The 25,100-nt window shown below is 47.1% G+C and overlaps 1 protein-coding gene across 7 annotated transcripts in view; it reads right to left on the reverse strand.

Moving 5' to 3' along the window:
* Window positions 1-2,838: 2,838 nt before the first annotated feature.
* The window catches only part of NAA40 (N-alpha-acetyltransferase 40, NatD catalytic subunit), a 36,604-nt gene continuing 14,342 nt past the window's right edge, over window positions 2,839-25,100 (reverse strand). For 4 of the 7 annotated variants that reach the window (XR_007357530.2, XR_007357529.2, XR_007357532.2 and 1 more), the window contains 8 exons: window positions 24,539-24,591; window positions 23,207-23,302; window positions 21,657-21,815; window positions 20,305-20,388; window positions 17,559-17,636; window positions 15,904-15,992; window positions 5,411-6,913; window positions 2,841-4,635 (listed from right to left, as the gene is read on the reverse strand). Coding sequence is in view for 1 of the 7 variants with exons in the window: in XM_048857082.2 (XP_048713039.1) it covers window positions 15,851-15,992; window positions 17,559-17,636; window positions 20,305-20,388; window positions 21,657-21,815; window positions 23,207-23,302; window positions 24,539-24,591 (612 nt within the window). In the remaining 6 variants the exon portion in view is untranslated. Of the gene's footprint in view, window positions 4,636-5,410; window positions 6,914-9,856; window positions 15,993-17,558; window positions 17,637-20,304; window positions 20,389-21,656; window positions 21,816-23,206; window positions 23,303-24,538; window positions 24,592-24,741; window positions 24,840-25,100 lie in introns of those variants that run through there. The other 3 variants (XR_007357533.2, XR_007357534.2, XM_048857082.2) reach the window with 3 other exon arrangements.

The following is a 25,100-nucleotide window of genomic DNA, read 5'->3' on the forward strand; positions in this document are numbered from 1 at the left end:
AGAATGGATTTCAGCTAAGGGTGCTATGTCTTCTCCAAGTGGAGAGGCATGGGGTTGTGAGCCCTGGAGGCAGAACAGGTGCAATCTCTCAGTCCTTCTATAAACATGTTCCAATGGACTGTCCATCACCTGGAGATTTTATCTCCAGATTGTGTCTAGAAGGTAGGATGCCCTGGGTTCTAGCCCTGGCTCTGTTTGGGATCCCCAGACACAATCTATTCCAAGTAGGAGTTATGGGCTCAGTGGAGGAGTGACTGGGTGAAGTTCTCCAACCTGTGTGCTGCAGGTCAGATTACATGATCACCATGGTTCCTTCTGGCCATGAACATCTATGACCCCTACCTTGCAGAGACAATATCTAAGGGGTGAGATAGGAATGGAGTCACCCTATTCAGTCCTTGGCTTCCAGGCACCTATTGTATCATATGCAGGGCCTTGGGGCAACCAGCATGGGCCGGCTTGGAAAGGCTCCATGCCCAAATATTGCCCCACTGGTGCACAGATCCATTGATTTTCAGAAGGAACCATTCTGAGCATCTAGTCTGATCTCCTGCATGACATAGAGCAGAGATCCTAATGCAGTGATTCCTGCCTTCAGGCCACGGCCCATTATTTATTTATAATTGAATCTGTCTGCACAACAGCTAGCACAACAGGGTCCTGGGCCGTGGCTGGGGCTCCTAGGTGCTACTACCATCCACACAATAAAAATAAAGTATTGTGGCAATGCTAACACTGGCTGGGAACTGGAATTTTCAGCCCACGGGAAATTGAGACATCTTGGAAAAAATGTAATTCCAAATTGGACTGAAAAGCTGAAATTTTGAAATTTCCTGTGAAATAAAAATTCCAAAAATTTAACTGATTTAGTTTTGACATTGATATTATATTAAAATGTTAAATATTACTTTTAATATATATTATATAATAATACATATATAACTATAATATATTATCACTACAAAGCATTAAGATATGGAGACTTCAGGAGCTCAGTCTGTTCAGTTTAAAGAGACGGTTGACGGGTGACTTGATCCCAGTCTGAAGTAGCTTCATGGGTAAGAGACATTTGATAACAGAGGGCTCTTCAGTTTACCTGACAACAGTCTGTCAGTATCCAATGTCTAGAAGTTGAGACTAGGCAAATTCACAGGAAATAAGTTGTATATTTTTGACAGTGAGTGTAATTAACCACTGGAACAGCTTACCAAGGATCAGGGTGGATTCTCCATCATTGGCAATTTTTACATCAAGATGGAATATTTTGCTAAAAGAACTGCTCTAGTTCCACCAGGAATTATTTCAGGGCCATCTTCTGGCCTGGGTTAGACAGGAGATTAGATGAGATAATCACAGTGGTCCCTTCTGGCCTTAAACATCTATGAATCTTAAGTCAACATGAAATGTACAAACCATTTCCTTGCAACAATGTCATTTAGTTTCAAATTTGATTTTGATATTCATTGAAATGTATTATATACTATATATTAAAATTAATAATATCAAAGTAAAAACTAAGTGAACCCAAACAACACTGTTATAATGAAACTCTTCAACTTTTTCCATTAAAAAATTCTGTTTGAAATAGATATGTTTAGATTTTGAGAAACCTGCGTGGTTGTTTCTTTTCTTTTAACAGGAAACTGTTCTATCAGACTTTTTTGACCTGCTCTAGGTAGGGTTTAGGGTCCTCACCCATCAATCATGACCCCTGGGTTAGACACTATACAAACATGTGCTTCCTAAAGATTGCCCCACAGTGCTTTATCCCCCTTTCCTCTCAGGCATGGAGTCAGCTGGCATCCATGAAACCACCTACAACTCCATCATGAAATGCGACACTTACATCCATGAGGACCTGAATGCCAACATCATCTTGCCCAAGGGCACCACTATGTACTCGGGCATTATCAAGTGCATGCAGAAAGAAATCATGGCCCTAGCGCCTAGCACCATGAAGATCAAGGTAAAGGAGGTGGTAGGACTCAGGGACTTTAATGGGGAGATAGACCCACATTGGAGGATTATTATGCAGAAATTTATAGATCTTAAGGTCAAAAGGAATAATCTAATCTGACCTACTGCATAACACAAGGGTTACCAGGTGTCTGGTTTTTTACCAGAACACCCAGTCTAAAAGAGATCCTGGCGGCTCCGGTCAGCACCACTGACTGGGCCATTGACTGTCCAGTTGGCAGCACTGCACACACTGCCCCTGCCCGCTCCTACGTGAAGGGGCAGCCAGGGGGCTCTGCACGCTGCACCTGCCCCAAGCGCTACCCCCACGGCTCCCATTGGCTGGGGACCACAGTCAATGGGAGCTGTGGGGGCGGCACCTGAGAACAGGGCTTGGGGGGTGTGCAGAGCTGCCTGGCCGCACCTCTGCATAGGAGCCAGAGGTGGGGAATGCCGCTGCTTTCGGGAACTGCTTTTGGTAAGTACCACCCGGAGCCTGCACCCCGACCCCCTTCAGGGCCCCAACCCCCTGCACCAGCCCTGATCCCCCTGCCACCCTCCGAACCCCTCAATCCCAACCCAGAGCACCCTCCTGCACCCCAAACTCCTCACCCCAGCCAGAGCCCTCACACCCAGAGCCCCCTCTGCACTCCAAATCCCTCAGCCTCAGTCCAGAGCCCCCTCCTGCACCCCAAATCCCTCACACCCAGTCCCACACCAGAACTCACACCCCCAGCTGGAACCCTCACCCCCTCTCGCATCCCAACCCACTGCCCCAGCCTGGAGCCCCCTCCCACACCCATAACACCTCATTTCTGGCCCCACCCTGGAGCCCACACCCCCAGCTGGAGCCCTCACCCGCTCCCGCACCCTAGCCCCTTGAACCAGCCCAGTGAAAATGAGCCAGTGAGTGAGGGTGGGGAAAGTGATCAACAGAGGGAGGGGGGATGGAGTGAGTGGGGGCAGGCCCTTGGAGAAGGGATGGGGCATGGGCAGGGTCTCGGAGGAGGGGCAGGACAAGAGTGTTTGATTTTGTGCAAGTAGAAAGTTGGCAACCCTACATAACACAGGCCAGAGAATTTCACCCTCTTACCTCTGTATTGAGCCTAATAATTTCAGCTTGACTGAAACATCTTCCAGGAAGGCATCCAGCCATGCCTTCAACAGAGTATATCAACAGAAAGGGCTACTTTTCTGTGGCTATGCAAGTGTTGGTGCATCACCAGGGACACTTCACTGGTATCAACGTGGGCTGGCCAGGGAAAGTGCATGCTGCTCACATCTTTAAGAACACAGAATTGAACAGAAACCTGCAGGCAGGGACATTCTTTCCTGACCAGCGGATTACCACTGGTGCCGTTGAAAAACCAATAGTAATTCTGGGGAATCACTCAGCCTCTCTCTTGTTCCCTTGGCTCTTGAAGCTGTAACACTGGCCACCTTGACAGCTCCAAGGAAAGATTCACGGACAGGCTCAGCAGGGGTAGAATGACAGTTGAATGTGCTGTCATAAGATTACAGGGACACTGGCGGCATTTACTCACTAGACTTGATCTCAGTGAGAAAAATATCCCCATGGCTACAGCTGCCTGGTGTATCCTGCATGATATCTGTGAGGCAAACGGAGAAAATTTGCCACCAAAGTGGAGGGCAAAGATGGAGTGTCTATCTGCTGACTTTGAACAGCCAGCCATAGGAGCCATTAGAAGAGCTCAGCGTGGAGCTATGTGGCTGAGGGAGGCTTTGAAAGGGTGCTTTAACGGTCTGCCACAATAATGTGCTATGCTGGACTGTGCTCTCCCTGGCACTGAAGTTTTAGGGGGTTATGAGGAATTGTGTAGTGCTTGGTGTACAATGATAAATATCACCCTGTCTTTTAAAGAACCTATGAATTACGCAGTGCTTCCTGTGCATTTATAATTCTTACAATGTGGTTTGCACTGAACCTATGGTCCTGTTCAATTAAAATTAATGTGTGCTTTGAGGAGCATGAGGCATTCTGCTGTATATGTTATGAAATAAATAAAGATGAAATTATTTCCAAAAACTAAAAATGCATTGCGTAACAAACACAGTGCAAAGGATAATATGCAATTACAAACCAATACAGTGTAAACTTATAAAATAAATTAACAGAACGTCACAATTAGAATGCTAGAAAACGTGTGTGTCCATTTCAGTCCATCTCTACTAAATATACACCTGCCGTGCTCTCACAGGTCAGTGTATGTGAAACTGTAGTTCTTCTTACTGTCCCCCAGTGCAGCATGGGAAGGGTAGGGATACGGCCCAGGATGCCACATGGAATGTTGGGAGGCATAGGGAGCTGTTACCAGAGAGTTCTCCAGGAACTGCGAAGGATGGCACGTCCATGATTGTTGGTCCTGTAGGTCAGCTAAAATCTGCAGCCTTTGTGTTTGCTGCCTTAGAAGCCCCCTTACATCTTGGTGCATCTCCATTTTGCTTTCCTTTTCCTGTTTGGACTCCTGGACTCTTTCCTTCTCCAGGCTGTCTGCTATATTCACCCTCCAGGCCCTCTGTTCATTGTCCGATGTAGCACTGGATTGCAGGATCTCACTGAACATATCCTCCCTAGTCTGCTTCTTTCTTCTCCTCCTCAGGGTGAGGTATTCCACAGTTGTGGAGGAGGCACCCCTCAAAGCCACAACAGCAGCAGCTCTAGATACAACAGATATTTCATTGGATTTACAGTCACAATGGAAAGCTTCAGAACTCCCTTTCCTTACACCCATACAGGTTTTAAATCAGACACTCTTATTGACAATTCAGTTTTGGAGTGGCTCTGCACAGCACTGCTCAGCTGCAGCTATGGTGAGTATGGCCCACGGGGGCGGTGGGGGTGAGGGAGAGGAGGGAATTGTTTGATTACATAAAACAAAAACCATTTGGCCTCTATTTCCACAAGTACAAGTGCAGAGCAATGGCACTGTGGACTGGCACTGTTTTCCACCTGTGGTGGTGATTTTAGTTGACATCTGACTCCTGAGGGTGACAAAGGCACAGAAAGCAGAGCTGCTGCTGGCATCCCGAAGTTGCCTGGGCCCATATGCCACTAGCCTGTTGACTGCAATGGTGCCTGCCGAAGTCATCGTGGACTTGTGTGGGAAAGTGTCCTACCACAGAGGAAGAAATATGGCAGCCAACCCTAGAAACCCTCAGGAGAGGATTGCAGAGTACCTCTATGAAAGTTTCGATGAAATCTCTCAGGACACCCCTATGTACATAAACAAATGGCTCCACATGACCCTCCCTCCCACTTAAACCTAGAGGGGAATGAAAAGCAGACAACCACTCTATCTCTGTTGTATCATTACATCTTCTAGTATGAGCAAAATAATGAAAAGCAAATATCTGTGTCCTGCTATCTTAGGGTTGGGCCAGGTGCCATCTTCACATTTAAACTTTTTAAGGCAGAATTAATGCACACACTTACCCAAGCTTCCTTCCCTTGGATCAGGCTCATCTGTGTTCAGCTGGTGGGACTGGCTTGACTGCACCGCGGTGTTGAAAAGGCCCTGGCTTGTGGGATAGCTGGACTCCCACCCGCCACACGTCTCTTCTCAATGTTCACAGCAGAGGTCTCGGTCTCCGGCTCCATTGAGATATCCACGGTGGTCTGTGGGGGCTGATGGGGTTCTCTGCTAAGTATGGCATGAAGCTCTTTGTAAAAACAGCAGGTCAGTGGCTTGGCACCAGCTCAACTGTTGGCCTCCCGGCCTTCGTGGTATGACTGATGCAGGTCATTCACTTTCACACAGCACTGCTGCTGACCCCTATGTACCCTTTCCCCTGTGAAATCTTCTCATAGATGTCCATGTTTCTATGGCTGATCCATAGCTGTTTACACACAGCCTCTTCTCTCCACAGGCCCAGGAGATCCAATGTCTACTCCAGGCAGGAGCACTTCTAGTGTGTAGCTGGCACCATCAATCAGGTAATTGCACACAACAGGGAGAGCTCCTAGATGTGCTTGCTAAACTGGGCAATCAGGAAAAGACATTTCAAAAATACACAGAAGTTTTAAAGTGGTGGTGGGGGAGCTTCTGGTTTCTGTGACCCCTAGACAGTTAAGTTCACAACTATGACCAAATCAGTCACTGTTGGGCACACATAGGCCATGCAGTGTCTACACTCGCACTGTATAGACCACAGCATATTGACCATGGCTCAACACCTTATGGGGAGGTCATGTTACCACATTGCAGCAATGGGGTGCTTACGTTGATGGGAAATAAAGTTGAGTGTAGACTCATGCATAAATAGGTTGACGCAAGGTGACTTACGTCAGCCTCACTTTGCAGTACAGACCAGGCCTAGCAGATGAACACGAGATCCAGTGACTGGAAGTTGAAGTTAGACAAATTTAACAACGAAATAGGACATGATTTCCTAGCAGTAAAGGTGATGAAATACTGGAAGCGCTCACCAGGGAGGTGGTGGACTCCATCACCTGGAGTCTTTCAAAGGGGATTACATCTCTTTCAAAACCGCCATGCTTTAATCTAGCTTCTGGGGAAAAAATCTACAGCCTCTGTGTACAATTCAGACTAGATGATCAGAGCTGCGCTTTCTGGCCTTAGAGTGCATGAATCTATACAGAAATTGCAAGCTCTCCAAGGGCTGCCATCTCCTTTGCACAGAAACTAGCACAACAGGGCTGGGCCATCCAGCTGTTACCACGAACAACACCTCTTCCTGTCTCCACCCCATTCAGTGTAAATAGGCTGACTGGATGGGTGGCTCCATCCTGGCGTCCCTCTCTACTTTCTAGCAGATGTGGATCAGCAAACAAGAGTATGATGAGGCGGGGCCGTCCGTTGTCCACAGGAAGTGCTTCTAAACGGCATTTTCCTGTCACAGCCAACAATTTCACCTTGCTGGGTGCTCAGGTGTCTCGGCCTATGCTCTCTCCATGACATTGTGCAGCTGGAGCCATCTGCCATGCAAAGGAAATCAAAATCTAAGCAAACTCTCACTCCCACAGAGGGCAGGTAGAGATCAACACACAAGTGCTTAAATACCTGAAAGTTTCCACCGCACTTTCCCTAGCGCAACTTGTGCCTGGGGCAGGTCCGATTCCATCAGCACCACATCCCGCAGCTCCCACCATGTCTCCTTCCTGGTTGTCTTAATGGAACTTTTTTTATTCATTAGATTTCCCCCATAAAATGTTTATAGAAGGGCACTTTCCTATCCGCACATCGTATATGCTCACGGCTGCATTCTTTCTCCTGTCTAGATGCAGAGTTCAGTTCTATTCTGGGCAAGGCCTCCTTCCCGGTGCTCCTTGTGAGATCAGAGGCGGCAGCTGGATTTATCTTAGGTCAGGGGTGGGCAAACTTTTTGGCCCGAGGGCCACATCTGGGGGGGGAAATTGCATGCAGGGCCACGAATGTAGGGCTGGGACAGGAGGTTGGGGTGTGAGAGTGCGGGGTGGTGTGCAGGAAGGGGCTCAGGGCCAGGGGTTGGGGCACAGGATGGGTGCAGGACGTATGAAAGGGCTCAGGGCAGGGGGTTGGGGTGCAGGAGGAGTGCGGGAAGGGGCTCAGGCAGGGGGTTGGGGTGCAGGAGGGGTGTGGGGTGTGGCAGAGGGCTCAGGGCAGGGGTTTGGGGGCAGAGGGGGCTCAGGGCAGGGGATTGGGGTGCAGGAGGGGTGAGGGATGTGGCAGGGGGTTGGGTGCAGGAGGGGGCTCAGGGCAGGGGGTTGGGGTGCAGGATGTGGCAGGGGGCTCAGGGCAAAGGGTTAGGGTGCGGGCTCCGGCATGGCGCCGCTTACCTGGAGCGGCTCTGGAATGGCAGTGGCGCTGCGCCGCTAACACAGGCTCCCTGCCTGCCCTGGCCCCGCGCCGCTCCTGGAAGCGGCCGGCACCACGTCCCTGCAGCTCCTGTGGGAGGAGGCGGCAGAGGGCTCCGCGTGCTGCCCTTGCCTGTGGGTACCTCCCCCGAAGCTCCCATTGGCCGGGAAAGGGAAACCGTGGCCAATGGGAGCTTCAGGTGTGGAATCCACAGGTGAGGGCAGTGCGTGGAGCCCTCTGCCCCTCCCCCAGGGGCCGCAGGGACTTGGTGCCAGCCACTTCCAGCAGCGGCGCGGGGCCTGTGGGTGGCAATCCCATGGGCTGGATCCAAAGCCCTGAGGGGCCAGATCCGGCCCACAGGCCGTAGTTTGCCCACCCTGCCTTAGAGGCAAGGTTGCATGGCTGCTAGAAGACAGAAAACCCTTTTGAGGCAGCATTGTCCAAAACACTGCAAATCAGGATGCCTGGATTCCTTTCTATAAACCTGCCATGTCCCTTTCCCTCTCTGCACCTCAGTTTCTCCTCCTGCCCTATGACTTTTTAAATGGTGAACTCTTCAGGGCAAAGAACTGACCTGTTCACAGATTGTTTGTACTGCAATAGGGCCTACTCTGTGTCTATACAGACATAAAACAGTGCATGCCATGCAAATAGTGACTGGTGAACAGCGCAAATGTGACATATGAATTGTTTGCGGGGGATCTATTTCCTACTGTACCCCGAGTCTACAAAGGGGTTAAAAGAATTGAGAAATATAAAACAGAGGAAATAACTTATTTGGTGTGTCAAGTATAATAACCAGCAAACAAGCAGCTTTGCTTATGACTCACGCAATTTAGCTCCCATTCAACTGCCTGGGAAAGCAGGGACGTTCTATTAAACTAATCCTCATCCCCCTAGAAAGGGGAAAGACTCCACTGCTGTACCTCAAATGCCTGCAAAGAGCACTGGTAAGTGTACCCATAATTAGAAGGTGCCCCTTTAACAATGAAGGTGATTAACCATTGGAACAAACTCCCAAGGGAAAGTGGTGGATTCTTCTTCTCTTGCCATCTTCAGATCAAGACTGGATGCTTTGCTGGAAAACAGGCTTTAACCATAGGTGAGTTATTAGGCTTATTACAGGGGTAACTGGCTGAAGTTCTGTTGCCTGCACTATACAGGAGCTCAGACTAGATGATCTAATGGGCTCTTCTGGCCTTACCAAAAAAATCTAGATGATTTACTAATCTTTCTACCTGTAATTGCAAAGAGACAATTTTAGCTTCAACATAGCTGAGGCAAAGATAAAAAATTGCCTTTGTAAAGGTAGGCAAACAGCTTTTAAAAAGTCCCTCCAGTCTACAACTACTTTGGTCGAATACTAATTCCCATCACCCTCCTCAGACTCCACTAAGCAAAGGGGTAAGAGTCTCCTTTTGATATACTTTGTGCATCCTACACCACTTTCTGTCCAGTCCGTTTCACTCGGTGCCACAGTATAATCAGTCAGTTTCATCTTTTTGTGGCTGGTCTTTCACACACAAACTGGGGAGGAAAACAAAAAGCTGTTTTAAGAAAATATGAAATGAAACCTGAAACTACTCTGAAATTAAAAACTTAGTGTGTGTCCCTCTGAAGAAAAAATATTATGTGATTTGGGCTGACGTCACTTAGTAAAAATGTGGCAGAACAGAATCCAGGAGTCCTGGCTGCCAGCCTCACTTTGCTCCAACCACTATACCCCATTCCCCACCCACAGCAAGGAATAGAACCCAGGTGTCCTAACCCCCACGCATCTGCTTTAACCACTAGACCCCATTCTTCTCTCACAGAGGGGAACAGAAGCACATCCTGTCCACCACATTTAACTATTCAAAACCACACCATCTCCTAAAGGTGGTGATGGAACACAAGAGAGCTGATTCCCAGGGGCCCTGTTCTAACACACTAGACCCCACTCCTCTTCCAGAGACAGGTACAGCAACAAAGAATCCTGACTCCCACCCACCTTCCTTCCCCCAATCCACTCAGGAATCAAATCCTAACTCTCTACTGCTACATGCTTTGCTGCCTCGCCCCTGCTGCAGAAAAAACACCAGACATTGAACAAACTGTTTTTATTTGTAACATACAAATAAAACCAATGCAAAAAGATTAGCTTTTTCCCTTTGATTCCAGTGAGAATAGTTACTAGTTAAAAAAACCAACAACATCAGAAGTGAGGTTTTATTTTAAATTTTCCTTTAGAAACGGAAAGGGGAAAAAACCAAATAAAATGACCTTACACATGCACACGCACGCAGAAGTCCCAACACATGATCAACTTAAAAAGTGACAAGAGAGAGACAAGGCTTAGGAAAAAAACGTAACATGCCCCGACCTCAGTAAAAATGATACAGTACAAACAGGTCAGCTATGTCTGTCAAACTAGACTTGGCATTTATTAGGGGAGGATATTCTACCTCAAAAGGTACCAAGAAGACAAACAAAAGTATAGATCAACTTGCTAAGTCAAAGAATATATTAATTAAAGAGGAGAAGAGAGAAAGGAATTTTCTGAGGAGCCCTTTTTGTTTAGCCACAGTTAGAATAATCTGGGGGAGGGGAGGAAAAGAGGGGGTAAGAGAGTCCCTAATGTAAAAAGGGGATGAGGGAAGAATTTTCCTTTAAAACAAACAAACAAAAAAAACCCCTGGGTTTGTTTTAGAACCTTCCACCCCTTCCAAGAAGATCTGTCTGTATGTTCACAATGAAGAGAATGAGCTGGTAAAGAGATGGACAAAGTACAGTCACACACACCAATCTGCTTTGGGATCTAACCGGTGACTCCATTTACGATAGGCAGAAGACAGCGAGGAAAGCAAGGAGAGTGCCCAGAGGAGAAATTACTATTTTAGTTTTTTAAGCAGACCTAACTGCAGCTAGCTATAAAATTCACCCACTATCACACATGCCACAGAGAGTTATTGGGCTGACTGACATAAAAGGAGACCAAGTCCAGGGGAAAAAATGGCAAGGGAGTCATTAAAAAAAACCCAACAGAATCTTTGTATTGGTTGGAATTCACTGCCTGGCAGAGAGCTACCCAGATTCAGCAAAGCTTCCCTATCTGGCAAAGCACCTGAGCATATGCTTAGTGTGAAGCAGGGGCTTCAGACCTGTTGGCTTGAGTCCCTGTTTAAACAAGTGCTTTGGCTGAGTTGGGTTAGTGAGATGGAGAGGTTCAGAATCCAGTCTGAGGAGGAAAAGCCACTCCCTGGGGATCACAGGGATAGACTGAAGGAGGATTTCATATGTGGAGAAAGGGGGAAATTAAACAACACAACCACCCACTATAAACATGCTGCTTTCCCCCAAACTTGGCATGTGGCTATCAGACACAGCCCTCAGAGCTAAGGAGTCAAAACGGGGTGTTTAGAGGGTCAAGCGTGCAGTCTACACAGTGCTAGATTTCTCAAAACAAATCTGGTTGGGACACAGATGCCAAAACTACAGGCCAAGAGTTGTCGGGTCTTAAACCTGACCTGCTTAAATTTCCCTTAAATTTAGTGCAGTTTAACTCCCTCAAAATGCTTCCGTGTTCTTTGATACTAATTAAAGCAACCCGATGTCAGCAGAATGATGCGTGTGTCACTGAAAGACAAATACTGGGCGCCATGGGGTTAAAACCACCCTAGGACTTAGCTAATAAACCGAGCAGGGAGATAGTCATTTTGGGAAATTGGTGAATTACTGTCATTTTCTCAGACATAACAGAGGGGAATAGTACTAGATGCTCCACATCCACGTGCCATGCAAATGCAGCCTGCTGTGTAGCTACAACCGGTGCCAAAGTAATCCTCTGCTCATTGCACATGTGGTGCCAAGGCTATGCTGAAGGGTGGGAGGAAGAGGGCTAACGCTGACTGCTGATGCAACTTGTTAGAAAGAAGAGGAAGGAATTCTCACCTGGCTAAAGGGGAATGCCATTCTGGCTGGGATTTTAGCCTGCCTGGCGAATAGGCAGTGAGTGGGAGCAAACAAAAGCTGACTTGCTGTTTACAGGGTCCTCCTCATTTAAGGGATCATGATGATTTTGATGCAGGAACAGATGCTCCCTGGTTGCAAGCAGTCCTGCCTCAGCCCTCAGAAACACAGAGCAGAGGGGTAGCATTTAAGCAGGGGGTGGCAAAAGGAGCCGCAATCACAGCTGGCTACTTAGAAGAGGATGTGAGCCCATCCCTGCTACACAGAGCTGGAGGAGGCGGCAGCAGCAGTAGGGGCCTGGGGCTTTCATGTATAAAGGAGAGGAGATGCAGCACCATCTGTCATGTGTCCACATGCGGGGAGAAATCAGACACGAGAGGGGAACACTCTTGGAGGTTGAGGGGAACACTCTTGGAGGTTGAGGCAACATTAGGCACTACAGACATAAGCATTAGCCAGACTGAACTGGTCAAAGCAGGATGATCCAATCCAAAATGATAGTGCTGCTTAGGCTGAGTGCAGGGCCACATGCCTCTGACCTCGAGCGAAGCAGGAGACATAATGGCCATTAAGAAAGCATCTCCCATCAGTTTAACGACCCAGTGTATACTAAGCAATGCCAGCAAATGACACTGGAAATTGCTGACCCGGAAGAGAAGTCCCAAAAATCCCTCATGAATGGGTGGGAAGTTGCAAGTCATTGTGGATCCCCTACATTGCAGCCTGTAGGTTAACGGCTCTGCATTTGTGTTTGAAAGGTGTTAACAGTTCAGCTTTAAACCCTGAATTCTCCATGCAGCTGTAGGAATCTTCTCTGCAGGTCAGCAGCTAGCCCCTTTTCGGCTAGTCCTTAGCCACAGCTAAGGGAGGAAAGCATGCACTGGTCGATAACATTTTGTACAGTGACTAGTTTATTTTTGGTTCTACCCACCTTGAGATGCCTCAGAGACATCAGTGCCTTCTGAAAACCAGGCCTCTTTTAAGATGTCAAGTTAGGAATATAAATATGGATGCAGCCAAAATCACCAGTCCCTTGAAAAATCCTGGCCTCCATGCCCAGCAATTCTGAAGAGTGAATATCAGTAGCAAAACAGCAGCATGATTTATTCCATTGCTGTCCCAATCTCCCTTAAAAATGAGCATCTTTGTCCTCAAAGACCCGAAATTGCAGGGTTGTGTGGGCCAAAGTTTAAAGCATCTTTCTCTCAAAGTGCAAGTTGGCAGGGGTGGAAGGAGGCAAATGGTTAGGAGGAGAGAAGAATATCTCAAGTAAAAAGCCATCCCTGTAAAAACAAACAGGTTATTCCCTGTCCCTAAACAACATGCCTTTGTAGAAGAGCTATGGCTGGGATTTCACAGGTTTCTTTCAGAATTATGGGTCCAATTCCCATTCCAAATGGGGTGTCTGACTCCCTGAAAAATCAAGCCCATATTACGTTTCCACGCAGCAAGCCCAGTTACCAGTGGTTCTCAGAGCTAGAAAGTAGTTAGCTCAACTAGACGCATTTCACAACTCCAACAGGGACCTCTCCCACCTCAGAAAGAGACTAAATTGCAGCAGAGTTCAGACTGTCTCTCTCTATGGCAGGTACAGCAAAGCACTTCTGCATCCAGACCCTGGGCTGGCAGTGAAGTGCTGGGGCTGCCACAGGGCATGGGAGGCTGGGAATAATGGAGTCTAAAAGGACAGATGAAGGGGAAGCTCCATCCTGCAGAGAGCAGAAACAGAGGAGCCCATACTGGACCAACTGGGAGAGGGGACGGGCATAAAGAACGGCAACACTTAACAATGAATGCATCAGATCTAGCTGTGGAAGGTCTCTGCAACTGGGTGTGCATGGTGCAACATGGATAGAGGTCCTACCCCCTAGCAGGTGCAACACTTAGTGCAAGATAGATTGATGTCCTACCCCCACACTCAGCATGTGCAATGCAGGTAGAGGTCATTACTCCCCCATAGGTGCAACACCTGGTATGACACAGACAGAGGTCCTACTCCCCCAGGCAGAGGTTGGAACAGGTATAGGTCTGAACCCCCCCGTAGGTGAAATGCAGATAAAGGTTCCACCCACAACAGGGGCACCTGATAAAGATGGAGACAGAGGTCCTTACCACAACGGCTGCTCTGAGACAAAGGAGATTTAAAGAGTCCCATTGACTCCAGTTAGGCCCCACCAGGATCCCCAGAGAGGGCTTGGATGCCAACACACCTCACTGAGGCGAAAGGGGGAGCATGCCCTCTTGCTCCCTGGCTCAGAATGGAATGCCATGCTCTGAGGAAGGACAAAAGGCATCTACTGGAATGAGGAACTTGTCACTGTTCCTACTGACAGTTTGGATTTGGTAAAAATAGAGGCTGGAACTCAAGCAATGAGTCACTGGCCTGTTCTGGGGGTATGGGAGATGAAGGACTGTCCACTCCACGGGGTGGGGGGACTTCTGTGAGCAGCTTAAGAATAAAAAGGAGTCACAGACTCCATGACAGTTTCCTATCCTTTAGAAGAAAAAGTTACAGAGAGGCCTTAAAAAAAATAATCGCAAGATCCAGAATGTTCCTACCGCTGGCTGTTTTCTACAACCTCCCTCTTTTATGAGGCTAACAGACCATGGCTAGCCCTACATTATAGATCCTAACCTGGTTCTCAGCATGTTTCCAGCAGAGCGCTAAGCTATGTGACTTGTTCCAGCCAGCACTGGTGTGGTGTCTGCCCCTCTCCACCCTCCCCTCCATGAACTATACTCAACCAGAAAGACTTTGTGCTTCCCTAGCGCCTGCCACCCAAGGATCTCAAAGCGTTTACAGACATTAGCTGGGTCAGTAGAATCCCGGTGTTACATATGGGGAAACTGAAGCATGGCGAGGGGAAATGCCTTGAGCTGAATGTCTGCAGTAGAATACGGAAGCTCTCAGTTTAGCCCATGCTCTTACAGTCAAGTGTAGGGCAGCCACTGCAGAGAGATTAGAGCCATCACATGAGATCTGACTATTATTGATCACACACAGTCAATACAATCAAGTAAGCCCATTACAGTTGCTAGCTCCCTCAGCCTTATAGAGCTCCCAGGTCTGCTCTGCTTCAGTGGTAAGCACACTCTAGCTAGAACACAAGACAGCAACAGGGCTGTGGCGTGCCAACTTCAGACTGAGAACCATTGCACTTCTGCACTCAATCCCTGACTGCCACATGTAACTGCCAGGCCACATGCATTTCAGCTGAGCCAGAAATGTTCCCAATGCGCTGATCTTACAATCCACTTCTATTTCTTTTTAGTACTTGGTACCAACTGCAGGGAAGCAAAAACACTAAATAGCCTCTCCTTGCCCTAGCAAAAAAAGTGAAAGTTTTGCTCACAAAATTGTTGGGGATGTTTTTTTCATCCAGCTTTAAGATTCCAAAAGTTACAGGTTGTAATTTACATTTTAAAGCCAGGAAGAGCTGGAAATTGCCCATCAAAACTTGAGCTGCCCTTCTGCATTTCCTCTGCAGAAGCCATCACCATAAAGGTGTTACAGGTGATACATGGAACCTTGAACTTGGGACCCATGAGGGCTGGGTGAAGCATAAAGAAATTCTCAAAGGTTCTAAGATGTGCCTGTGTTATTTGGCTCAGAATCTCGTATTTGCATTGTAACTGGTTCTAAAGCTCCACAGAGCACCGTGGGAAAGAACAATGCTAATCCCTAGATGGTGTAGGCAGGGAGTAAGATGTGGGTAATAAAGCTGTGTCATCGCTCTTGCTCCAAACCTCTTACATCAGGCAGGTCAGTGGGAGGGGTGTCAAGTGAGAGAGAGGCTACTGGCTCACTGTCCTCATTGCATGCCCTGTGCTATCGCTGCTTCCTTAACCTATGCTTTTAAGTTGCTTTCACTTAGTGTCCTCAGACTCACACCTTTGGAGCTTCCTGTTTGAGGTCAGAGCACTAGGTCCAAGCGCTGGACAGGTCTTTGACTTCTAGTGCCTCCTGCACAGAGGAGAGCAATTTCATACGCACTCCAGAACGTGGTCTAAGTCTCTTGACTTAAGAGGCAGGCGGTGACCTATCTTAAGGAGTATGTGAGGATGGGGATGGCAGGGAAGGAAGATGAAGGGGTGCGTTTGCGAGGACTACACAAAGAGGCGGTTCAGATTCAGTGGCAGCAGCCTCCGCAGTGGCTGCCCGAGTGAGAGTGCTGGCTCTCACCAAATTTAGTTCTTCGGCTGAGGATCTCATAGGAGCAGTCATCCCCGCAGCAGCCAGACATGCTGGGAGAGGTGTCATCAATTTCAAATCTGCAGAGGTACAAAACAATAGAGAGAGAAGCTACTTCCTGATGCCTACAAACTTAGGAAACTCATCATGTTAGAGACTGCTTAATACTAGTCACCTTCACTTAGCCTTAGGGATCTTGCCCTGACCCCTGCCAATGGTGCACAGGTTGGGTTATCCACACCCCTAGACAGTTCTCCCATTGTACTGTTCTTTGCGTTAGCCTCAATTTACAAAAAGGAATTAGAGTAACAGATTTCTCCCTAATCCTGAATTTTGATGGGTTGTAAAGGTGAGGTTCTGCATACACAGTCCCCTGGTACAGTCTACTCCCAATTATCCGAATACCATGGGAACACAGATTTTATTTGAATAATTGGAAGTTTAGATAATCAAGAGGCAGGAGCCACTCAGCAGCAGGGTAGCCTCCCACACAGCTGAGAGCTCCTTCTCCTCCTCACAGTCCTGACAGCAGAGCTGCACAGGGCTCCTTGCAGAGATCATGTGCCGCCGGCCCTGTGGCAGTGCAGGAAGCCCCCTGCAGCTCTGCTGTCACAGCCCTTATCAATCACTCTAGTGACAACGGGGCTGCAGAGGGCTCCCTGTGCTGCCACAGGAGCCATTCAGCAGGAGGGTGGCCTCCCCGGGGCTGGCGGCTCGTCCTCCTCACAGTCCTGGTCAGGGGTCTGTGCTCTCTTATATGAGCCTCCGCATTATCCAAATCCCTTCCTTGTCCCCCAGCATGGCACACCTATTGGGAATGAAAGCTGACAGAGAATTGGAAAGCATTGTTGTTAAATCTGAAGTGATAACAAACACATCACCCAAAGAGGTGTGTTTGAGTGTGGGTACTTCCCATTTCAGTTGGTAAATGTGTTTCTCCCCCCCTTACTTTTTGCTCTAGGCAAGAATTAGCTATGAGGCCCAAGAACCACTCTAAAGACAATATAGTTTTAGATAGCATGGTCCAATGGACAGGGCACAGGACCGGGGGTGGGAAGAGATGGGTTCTGTTCTCAAGTCACTTTCCCTCTCTGTGCATCTGTAAAACAGAGGTAGTGTAGTGATGATTAAGTATGAGCTTTGTGGATGAAATGCGCTAGACAGTTAGTAGCTAAAACAACCCTCCTCTGCACCTATAGTTAAGAGACAATAACAAGAAAGCTCAACTGACAAGGGAACAAGCATTGGCTATAGTTAATGCAATTCAGTTCCAATGGAGCTACCTCTGTGTCACTTGGGGTGGACGGTATCTTGCAAGAAAGGCTGCTAGTAAGCAAGGGAAGCAGAGAGACTTGAAAACCCACCTCTCTATGCTGCCTTTAAGTAGAGAGCAGATGGCCAGGTCCTCGTGCACCTGTCCTTATCACCACCACCCATTCCCATCCATCCTAGTCTACTGTCCCCACGGCCTCTCCCCTTTAGCGTAACGTTGCCATAGCACTGAAAGACAGTTGTGTGAACAACGTGTTACAAACGGAAATGACGGAGCAGTCAGTGTACTACCATATTAAATAAATAACAGGCTGCCCCCCACCCCCCTCCCCGCATGGAGAGCAGGAAAGCAAGAGTTAGGGTAAATTCCTTACTGTAACGCTTCTCTGAAGAATTGATAGGCCCCATGATTGTGTTTAAATACTGTTAGCATGACTTTCTTCATCTGTGTGCTGAAAGGCAAGAGAGAGGCCCAGCAGTCAGCGTCAAAGGAATAATACAAAAGGAATCGAAGAAATACTGACACCTAATGATCCTGGGGGAAGCCGCGAGACTCCGGGGAGCCGCTCAGCCCCCTACAGGGAGCTCAGGGCACAGCCCATCTGAGAGTGGGGAGCCGGGCGGGCACAGCTGACCTGGGAGTGAGGAGCCAAGTGGATGCAGCCCAGCTGGGAGCCCAGGCAGCAACTGGGCTGCGGGAGCTGTGACCTGGGGGGCAGCATGGTTCTGAGCAGGGTGGGCGCAGCCCGGTTGGGAGCAGAGGCCCACAGGTCAGCTGGGCTCTAACTGGAGCCCTCCACCCACCCCGGGGTGACAGCCCAGCTTTCTTGTCAATTTCATGGCTCCACGCTGGAGCCCTGAAGTTGACAAGAATGAGAGCCAACAGCTGATATAAGTAACACAGCATCTACACCTACATAAGTCATATGCATCTCTTGGAGGTGGAGTTACTATGTCAGTGTAGTAGGGCACTTACGTCAGCAGCAATAAGGCTGTAGTGTGTACACTGACATAATTAGATTGATGTAAGCTGCCTTACATCAACCTAATGCTGTAGTGTAGACCAAGTCTTAGTCACTTTCAATCCTGTTTGTCTGTCAGTGCCACTTCCAGGTTCCCAGCACTCGGCACCATTCTGTTGAGTTCAGATTGGGATTCAAATGCTGAAAAGCACATTTCAGGGCCTGACTCTATACACACTTATATGCATGCTGAACTTTACAGGTGCAAGTTCTCCTGTTGACTTCAACAGGACAACTCAAAGACAAGACATGCCTAAGACATGGTCTACACTTAAAAGTTTTAGTGATATAACTGTCTGTGATATTCACCATTCAACTATAAGAGGAGAGAGCCAAAATTACAACATTCACATTTTATTCCTTCTTTCACATACACTGTTCTTTCTCATCAAGCACTTCTTGAAAGTAGTTGACGTTCCTATGCATAATCATAGGGGAGCGCACCATCTGGAGGAGCTATTTATCATAACAGGCTGGGGTGTGATTTTCACCATGATACCAGTACAACCCCTAATGTGGATGCAGTTATAGCAGTATAAAGGTGTCTTAAACCAATATGGCTTTTTACCTTGCTCAGACAGGAATAGCTGTACTGGTAGAAGCCCTTTTAAACAAATGTAACTGCATCCACACTAGGAGGGTTGTACCACTTTAACTACATTGCTATAGTGAAAGCAGTACAACTTGTGTAGATAGCCAAGGCATTATATGTTTGCAGGACATGGGCCTCAGACTACAAATGTTATTTATACAGATGCACACACTATGACAACACACAATTTGTTCATTGAATCTTTTTTCCTACTATTTGGTTTCACAAAATTTTTAACAATGAGGGTGATTAACTTTAGATCACTTTACCAAGGGAAGTGGTGGATTCTCCATCTCTTGATGGATTCAAGATTAGCTGCCTTTCTTGAAGATGCTTTAGTCAAACAAGTTATTGGGCTCAACGCAGGGGTAACTGATTGAAATGCTCCAGCCTGTGCTATACAGCAGGTCTGACTGGATAATCTAATGGTCCCTTCTGGCCTTGAAATCTATCAAAAAGTTTTATTCATAGATTCAAAGAAATTAAAATCCAAATTTTAGTCCAAGCTAACCAGAACTGACCCTTTGGACATGTGCCATTTGAAGCATGGCCGTATTAAAGATATGATATTTCCTTATGTTTAGCAACTCTGACTCCAAAGAGACAGAGAGCACTTGGTGGGGTAAAAGTTTTCTTTTACTATTTTATGCTCCTGTGGGCCCTGAAAGAGGGGGCCTAGCTGTGGGAGAGGAATTAGAGTCTATGTTTGCTGATGCATCTTCCATCGAATTGTTAGCGACAGTCCAATTGCAGAATGCTTATCACTTGTGAGGAGGTGGAAATTGCAGAGGACCCAGTTTGACTGTCAGATCCCAGAGTCTGGTTACAATACTGGCAGTATGGGGGGGAGAATCTCTCATCAACTGAGCAATTCTGATCAGGAGTCAGACAGACATACTATGAGCTCAGCGATCCCTGGGGAAAAAACACATACTGTGGAAAAAAAAGTTACAGGACAGCAACCCTGTAAGTTTAGGGGTGAGTATGTGAGAAGACGGTTGCCCAACAGTCTTTGCTTTTCCACAGTGTACTAGTTGCTTTTACTGTGTGATGTTATGATTATATAGAGTAATAGAGTTTAAGCCACATCTAGCCTGACCTCCTGTATAGCACAGGCCAGAGAATTTCACCCAGTTATCCCTGTATTGAGCAAAATATCTTGTTTGACTAAAGCATCTTCCAGAAAGGCAGCCAGTCTGGATTTGCAGACATCAAGAGAGAGAATCCACCACTTCCCTTAGGAGTTTGTTCCAATGGTTAATCACTTTCACTATTTAGCAATTGGTGGCTTATTTCTAACTAGAATGTGTCTGGCTATAATTTCCAACTATTGGTTCTTGTTCTGCCTTTCTCCACTAGGTTAAGGGAACCTTTGGTACTTCAAAAGTTCCCCTTGATCTTCTTTTTGATAAACTAAACAAATTGATTCACACTTTAAACTGAAGGCTATGAAACTGAAAATTATTTCAAAACAGACTTTACATGCCATGTAGAACTGCAACTCACCTGTTTGCCATGAGCTGCAGAATCTGTATGAGGAACTTGCCAAGACCTTTCCTTCTGACTTTGCTTTCCAGCTGCACTTCATAGCTGGGAGGAAAGTGGGAGGGGAGAGGAAACAAATACCTTACAACATGAAGTTTCAAGATCTTATACGTGCAACATCCTGAAATCCATGCAGCCAGAAAATTTGCAGGCATCACACAAGGGCTTACACACACCCATGATATACTTGTATTGCTCAACTTCTTCATGTCTTTATTCTGCAGACACTAGCAGATGCAAAACACCGCAACTTGCCTCACCACACAGAAAAAATGCCCCATTTAATTCAGGATCCAGTTCACAATTACCCTCAATGGACTCATTCCAGTCAATCTTTGAATCGCAGTCCCACCATTGTTGGGGTGAGACCCTTGTGTATAAGAGAGACCAGCCTTTCCGTAACCCTCTGCTTCATTGACTCTCCATCTCATTAAGTATCTCAGCCAGAAGTTTCTCTCTAATGTTAAACCAGCCTTGCAGCCCACCATGCAGCAAGCAGGCATCAGCCATGTTCTGTAGAGGAGTGTTTGAGGCACACAGAGGGGAAGGTCAGCAAATCAGTAGCAAAAACAGGATTAGAACCCAGATTAGAACACAATACCCAGTCCTGTGTCTAAATCCAGTGATACTCAGACCTCAGTGGTTCAGGAGCCAAATTAGCAATCAACATTACCCAAAAGAGCCACAGTAGTGTGAATTCATTGTTTCATTTACTATAGTGTTACAGATCCATATTTAAACAGTATGATGGAGGGACTATTTAGGTTTTTATATACATATATATAATTTTCAAAGTAAAATGACTGAGCAAGTATTACTTTATCAACTACAACTGATTATTAACACAGTAAAAGCCTCCTGATTGGTTAATAACTTAGATTGATAAATTATTAAATCACACAGTGTTTTAATATCATGTGTTTCACGAGCCTCAGTCTGACTATCACTGGTCTAAGCCCTAAATCATACTGCTTGAGGGGGCAAAAGCAAGAGAGAACCATTCCCTGGTCAGCAACATCACCCTTTCCTCTTAGGAAAGAGCTTGACATGACAATTATGGCCTATAGATGAGGGTGAATCCAAGAGAGGCACATTCTGCTCATGGAGCAAACAAAGGAATGCAGCAAAGGGGTGGCAGTGTAATCTAGTTGACAGGGGACTGGACTGGAATTCAGGTAGACAGAGATCTACTTCTGGCTCTGCCACTGACATGCTGTGTCAAAACACTTCCCTACTCTCTCTCTGTTTAGGAGAGATGGGCAGAAGGCAATGCTTATTCCTCAAACAAAGGGAGCAGGTACTAGGACACATACCAGTACAGGACTTCGTCTCCGCACTCCACGTCAAACCGGAAGTGCGAGAACGCCACGGGGACAGAGCTATCTTCCCAAGCAATCAGGTACCAAGCTCTGTCATCTGTCATCTCTTCTCGCTTCTCCCGGTCTTTCCAACCCCACTCACTCTGCTCATACCTGCAGGGAGGGAGAAGAGGAACAAGGGCAGCTCAATGCTCCTTCTGCAGAAAGCATGATGGTCCCAGCACTCTGGTCCCCTTGCTTCCTGCATACACTGTTCTCAGGATTTCTCTTCCATTTACAGAGATCCAGATGAGAAAATTCATAGGCCAGAAGATTCATAGGCCAGAGGAACCATTATGATAATCTAGGGCACATCTAGACAAATGCTTACTGCAAGACAAGTTGGGGTGTAAATATACAGCACTCCAGAGGGCCACAACTTAAATGTCCGGGTGGACCCTGCTACTGCACACTAAAAAGTTTCCAAGCGCACTTTGACCTGCTGCTGTTTCAAACTGAATTATGCAAAGCGCATAAGGGAACTTTTAGTGTACAGCAGCATGGTCCATATGGACAGTTAAGGTGCAGCATTCTGGAGTGCTATAGATTTACACCCCAGCTTGCCTTGTTCATCTAGACATGCCCCTAGCCATAATAAAGGGCAGAGAATCTCACCCATGGCTTCACACATCCAGCAAAGTTGAGAATGTGTCATTTTTAGTAAGAGACGTGTGATCTTGATTTGAAGACTCCAACTGATGGAGAATCCACAGTATCCCTAAGTAATTTGTTTTGATGGTTAAATCACCCTCCCTGTTAAAAATCTGCACCTTATTTCTATCCTGAATTTGTCTAGCTTCAGTTCCCAGACACTAGATCTCATTCTGCCATCATCAACTGGATTCAAGGGCTCTTTTCTATCTGCTCCCCCTGTAGGTATTTTTAGACAGTGATCAAGAATGAGGAGATACTTTCGCCATATCCCTGTCATTGGGGGTCCCACTATTCCCTACAGATTCAGCAATACTCTGGGGCTAGGTAGTATTCTGGTTCAACCTAAAGTACAGAACCCACAGCAGGATTTTGATAGATCCACAGGTTTTAAAGGCCAGAAGGGAGCATTAGATCATCTAGTATGCCATCCAGTATAATACAGGTCAGAGAATAAAATTTGCTTTAGAATCATAGAAATGTAGGACTGGAACAGACCTCGATAGGTCATCTAGTCCAGTCAGAACTCTGTCTAGAATGAAAGAGGGGACACATTCCCCCATGCAAGGCTGATCACATTAACTATCCCTAGTAGCACAATACTCCAAGCACAGCCTGTGGGACCTGTGGCTATTCTACAATGGCCTAGGCAACCATCTGCCAGGACGTGTGCATTCTGGAAGGGGGCAGCACTTCTTCACAATATCCCCAGCGCCTGGTGCATGGTTCTCATTGGTAGCCTTGCAGTTGCGGGAGGTTTTACTTCCTGGCAGCCACAGATACTGGAGTCCTCAGAAATCATGTAGCACCAACTTGCCCCAAGGACAGGGTCCCCCACTCTGGCCTGGACTTACAGAGTTTGCATATTTGTTTTGGTTAGTTCGAAAGCCCAGTCGACTGTAGCCTGGTTCATGCCCGACACCCTCTTACACTCGATGGAGACGTTTAAACTGTGAAAAGAGAGATGGGAAAGCAGCACTTAGCACCAGGCAAGCCATGCACCATGATACCCAGGAATTTCAGCTTGCTTTTAAGCTGGCTGGTCAGATTGTACCAGGGACCTCCACAGCTCAAAGCACGGGCTGTTACAGCTTGAGCTAAACAACCAAAGCTCCCTAGCTAGGCCTGTAGCAAACTCCTCTCCTGTGCAGATCAGGCACACAGAGGGATCTGTCATACACACTCACCAGTGGGTCACACTTACTGTGCAGAGAAGCCTAGTCAGCCACAGATGATGAAGAGGGGATTTGTATTCTGACCTCAGCACTTACGTGCAAGCAAAAGAGGTTTCTGTTGAATTTATGTATCTAAAGCACCCAGCACTGTACTATCCCGGCACCAGGAATTCAGCCTAGCATTATGGGTATGAAGAAAAGATAGACAAAGGCTAGCCTTGTGCTGGGACTCAGGAGACTGGAGGTCAATTGTCAGCTCTGTGGCAGACTCCCTGTGAGACCTTGGGCAAGCCACTGAACCTCTCTGGGCCTCAGGTCCTCCAGCCGTAACATGGGGAGAATAATCTTTCCTTTGGCTATTTAGATTGGAAACCCTTTGGGGTAGGGATTGTCTCTGATGAGGCCCATGCAGTGCTCAGCACAGTACTGACCCCACCCTTCAGCTGTGGCCTTTTGTGGATAACACACTACTAGTATTTAAAGTTCCAACACTTCCGCTGCCCAGTTGAATCTACTTCTCCCCACAACTGAAACCAAGTTCTTTCTCTCGCTCTATGCTGAAACCTCATCTTTCAGAGAAAATAAGGGGCATTAGCAGACAGGACAAATACTTAGTATTAATATTTTACTTCACAACCCGTCCTAGCATCAACACTGGCTTTATCTTCCTCTCACTACCTCAAAGTTGCTCAACAAGCTTTATTTTAATTAGCTACATTATGGATCTAAAACACAGCCCCACACACCCTGCAACTGGGATGGGGGAACGCTGTGCCAGGTGCTGCACAGGTCCATGGTGAGAGAGCCTCTGCCCTGAAGAACTCACAGTATAAACAAGCAAAGTGTGGGAGGGAAAACTGACGCATGGAGAGACGGAGGGACTTTCCTGAGGTCAGACAACAGGCTAGTAACAGAGTTGGGATTAAAGTTCAGGTGTCCTGGGTCCCAGTGCATTGCCCTAGCCACTGGACCACAGTGTTGTGAAGGACTAAGTAAGGAGCATTTGCTCACCCATTCCTGTCGTATTTCTTGAACACTGGGAAGGCTTCTAAGGGGTCTCCAAGCTACAGGGGAAAAAAAGAGAAATCACACCCTAGAAAATGAGATGTTAATGCACATGAAGCAGTCAAACTACAGTGATGTTGGGTGAATAGAGGGTGTCCGCCTCCGCTCATGATTCTCCTCCTTTCATAGCTTTAAGACTCTGTTTTTACCTTGCTTCCTGAAGTGCTCTGGAGAAGGATCGCTAGCCCCCTTGTCTATATAACGAGGCACAGATGCCTTGGAGGGGGAAGAGGGGAGGAGCTTTCAGCTGTTTAGAAAAAACAAGAGAGGAACTTTGTTCTTTCAATAGGTCTATCTATGTTCAATAACAACAGCTGAGCTGCCCCAGCACCTGAGAAGCATTATTGTGCACCCCAAATCAACACTCCAACAAACCGTATTCCTTAACCCTCGCTTATTTCAAAAGCAGTCAGACTGGCTGATCAGACCACAATTACAAAAGGAGCTCCCTTCCCGTGACAGGGGAAAGCTGGGGGTATTAGAATAGTAGAGTAGGCTGCAGAAAGTT

This window comes from Caretta caretta, chromosome 7, assembly GCF_965140235.1.
Source record: "Caretta caretta isolate rCarCar2 chromosome 7, rCarCar1.hap1, whole genome shotgun sequence".
Taxonomy (NCBI): domain Eukaryota; kingdom Metazoa; phylum Chordata; order Testudines; family Cheloniidae; genus Caretta; species Caretta caretta.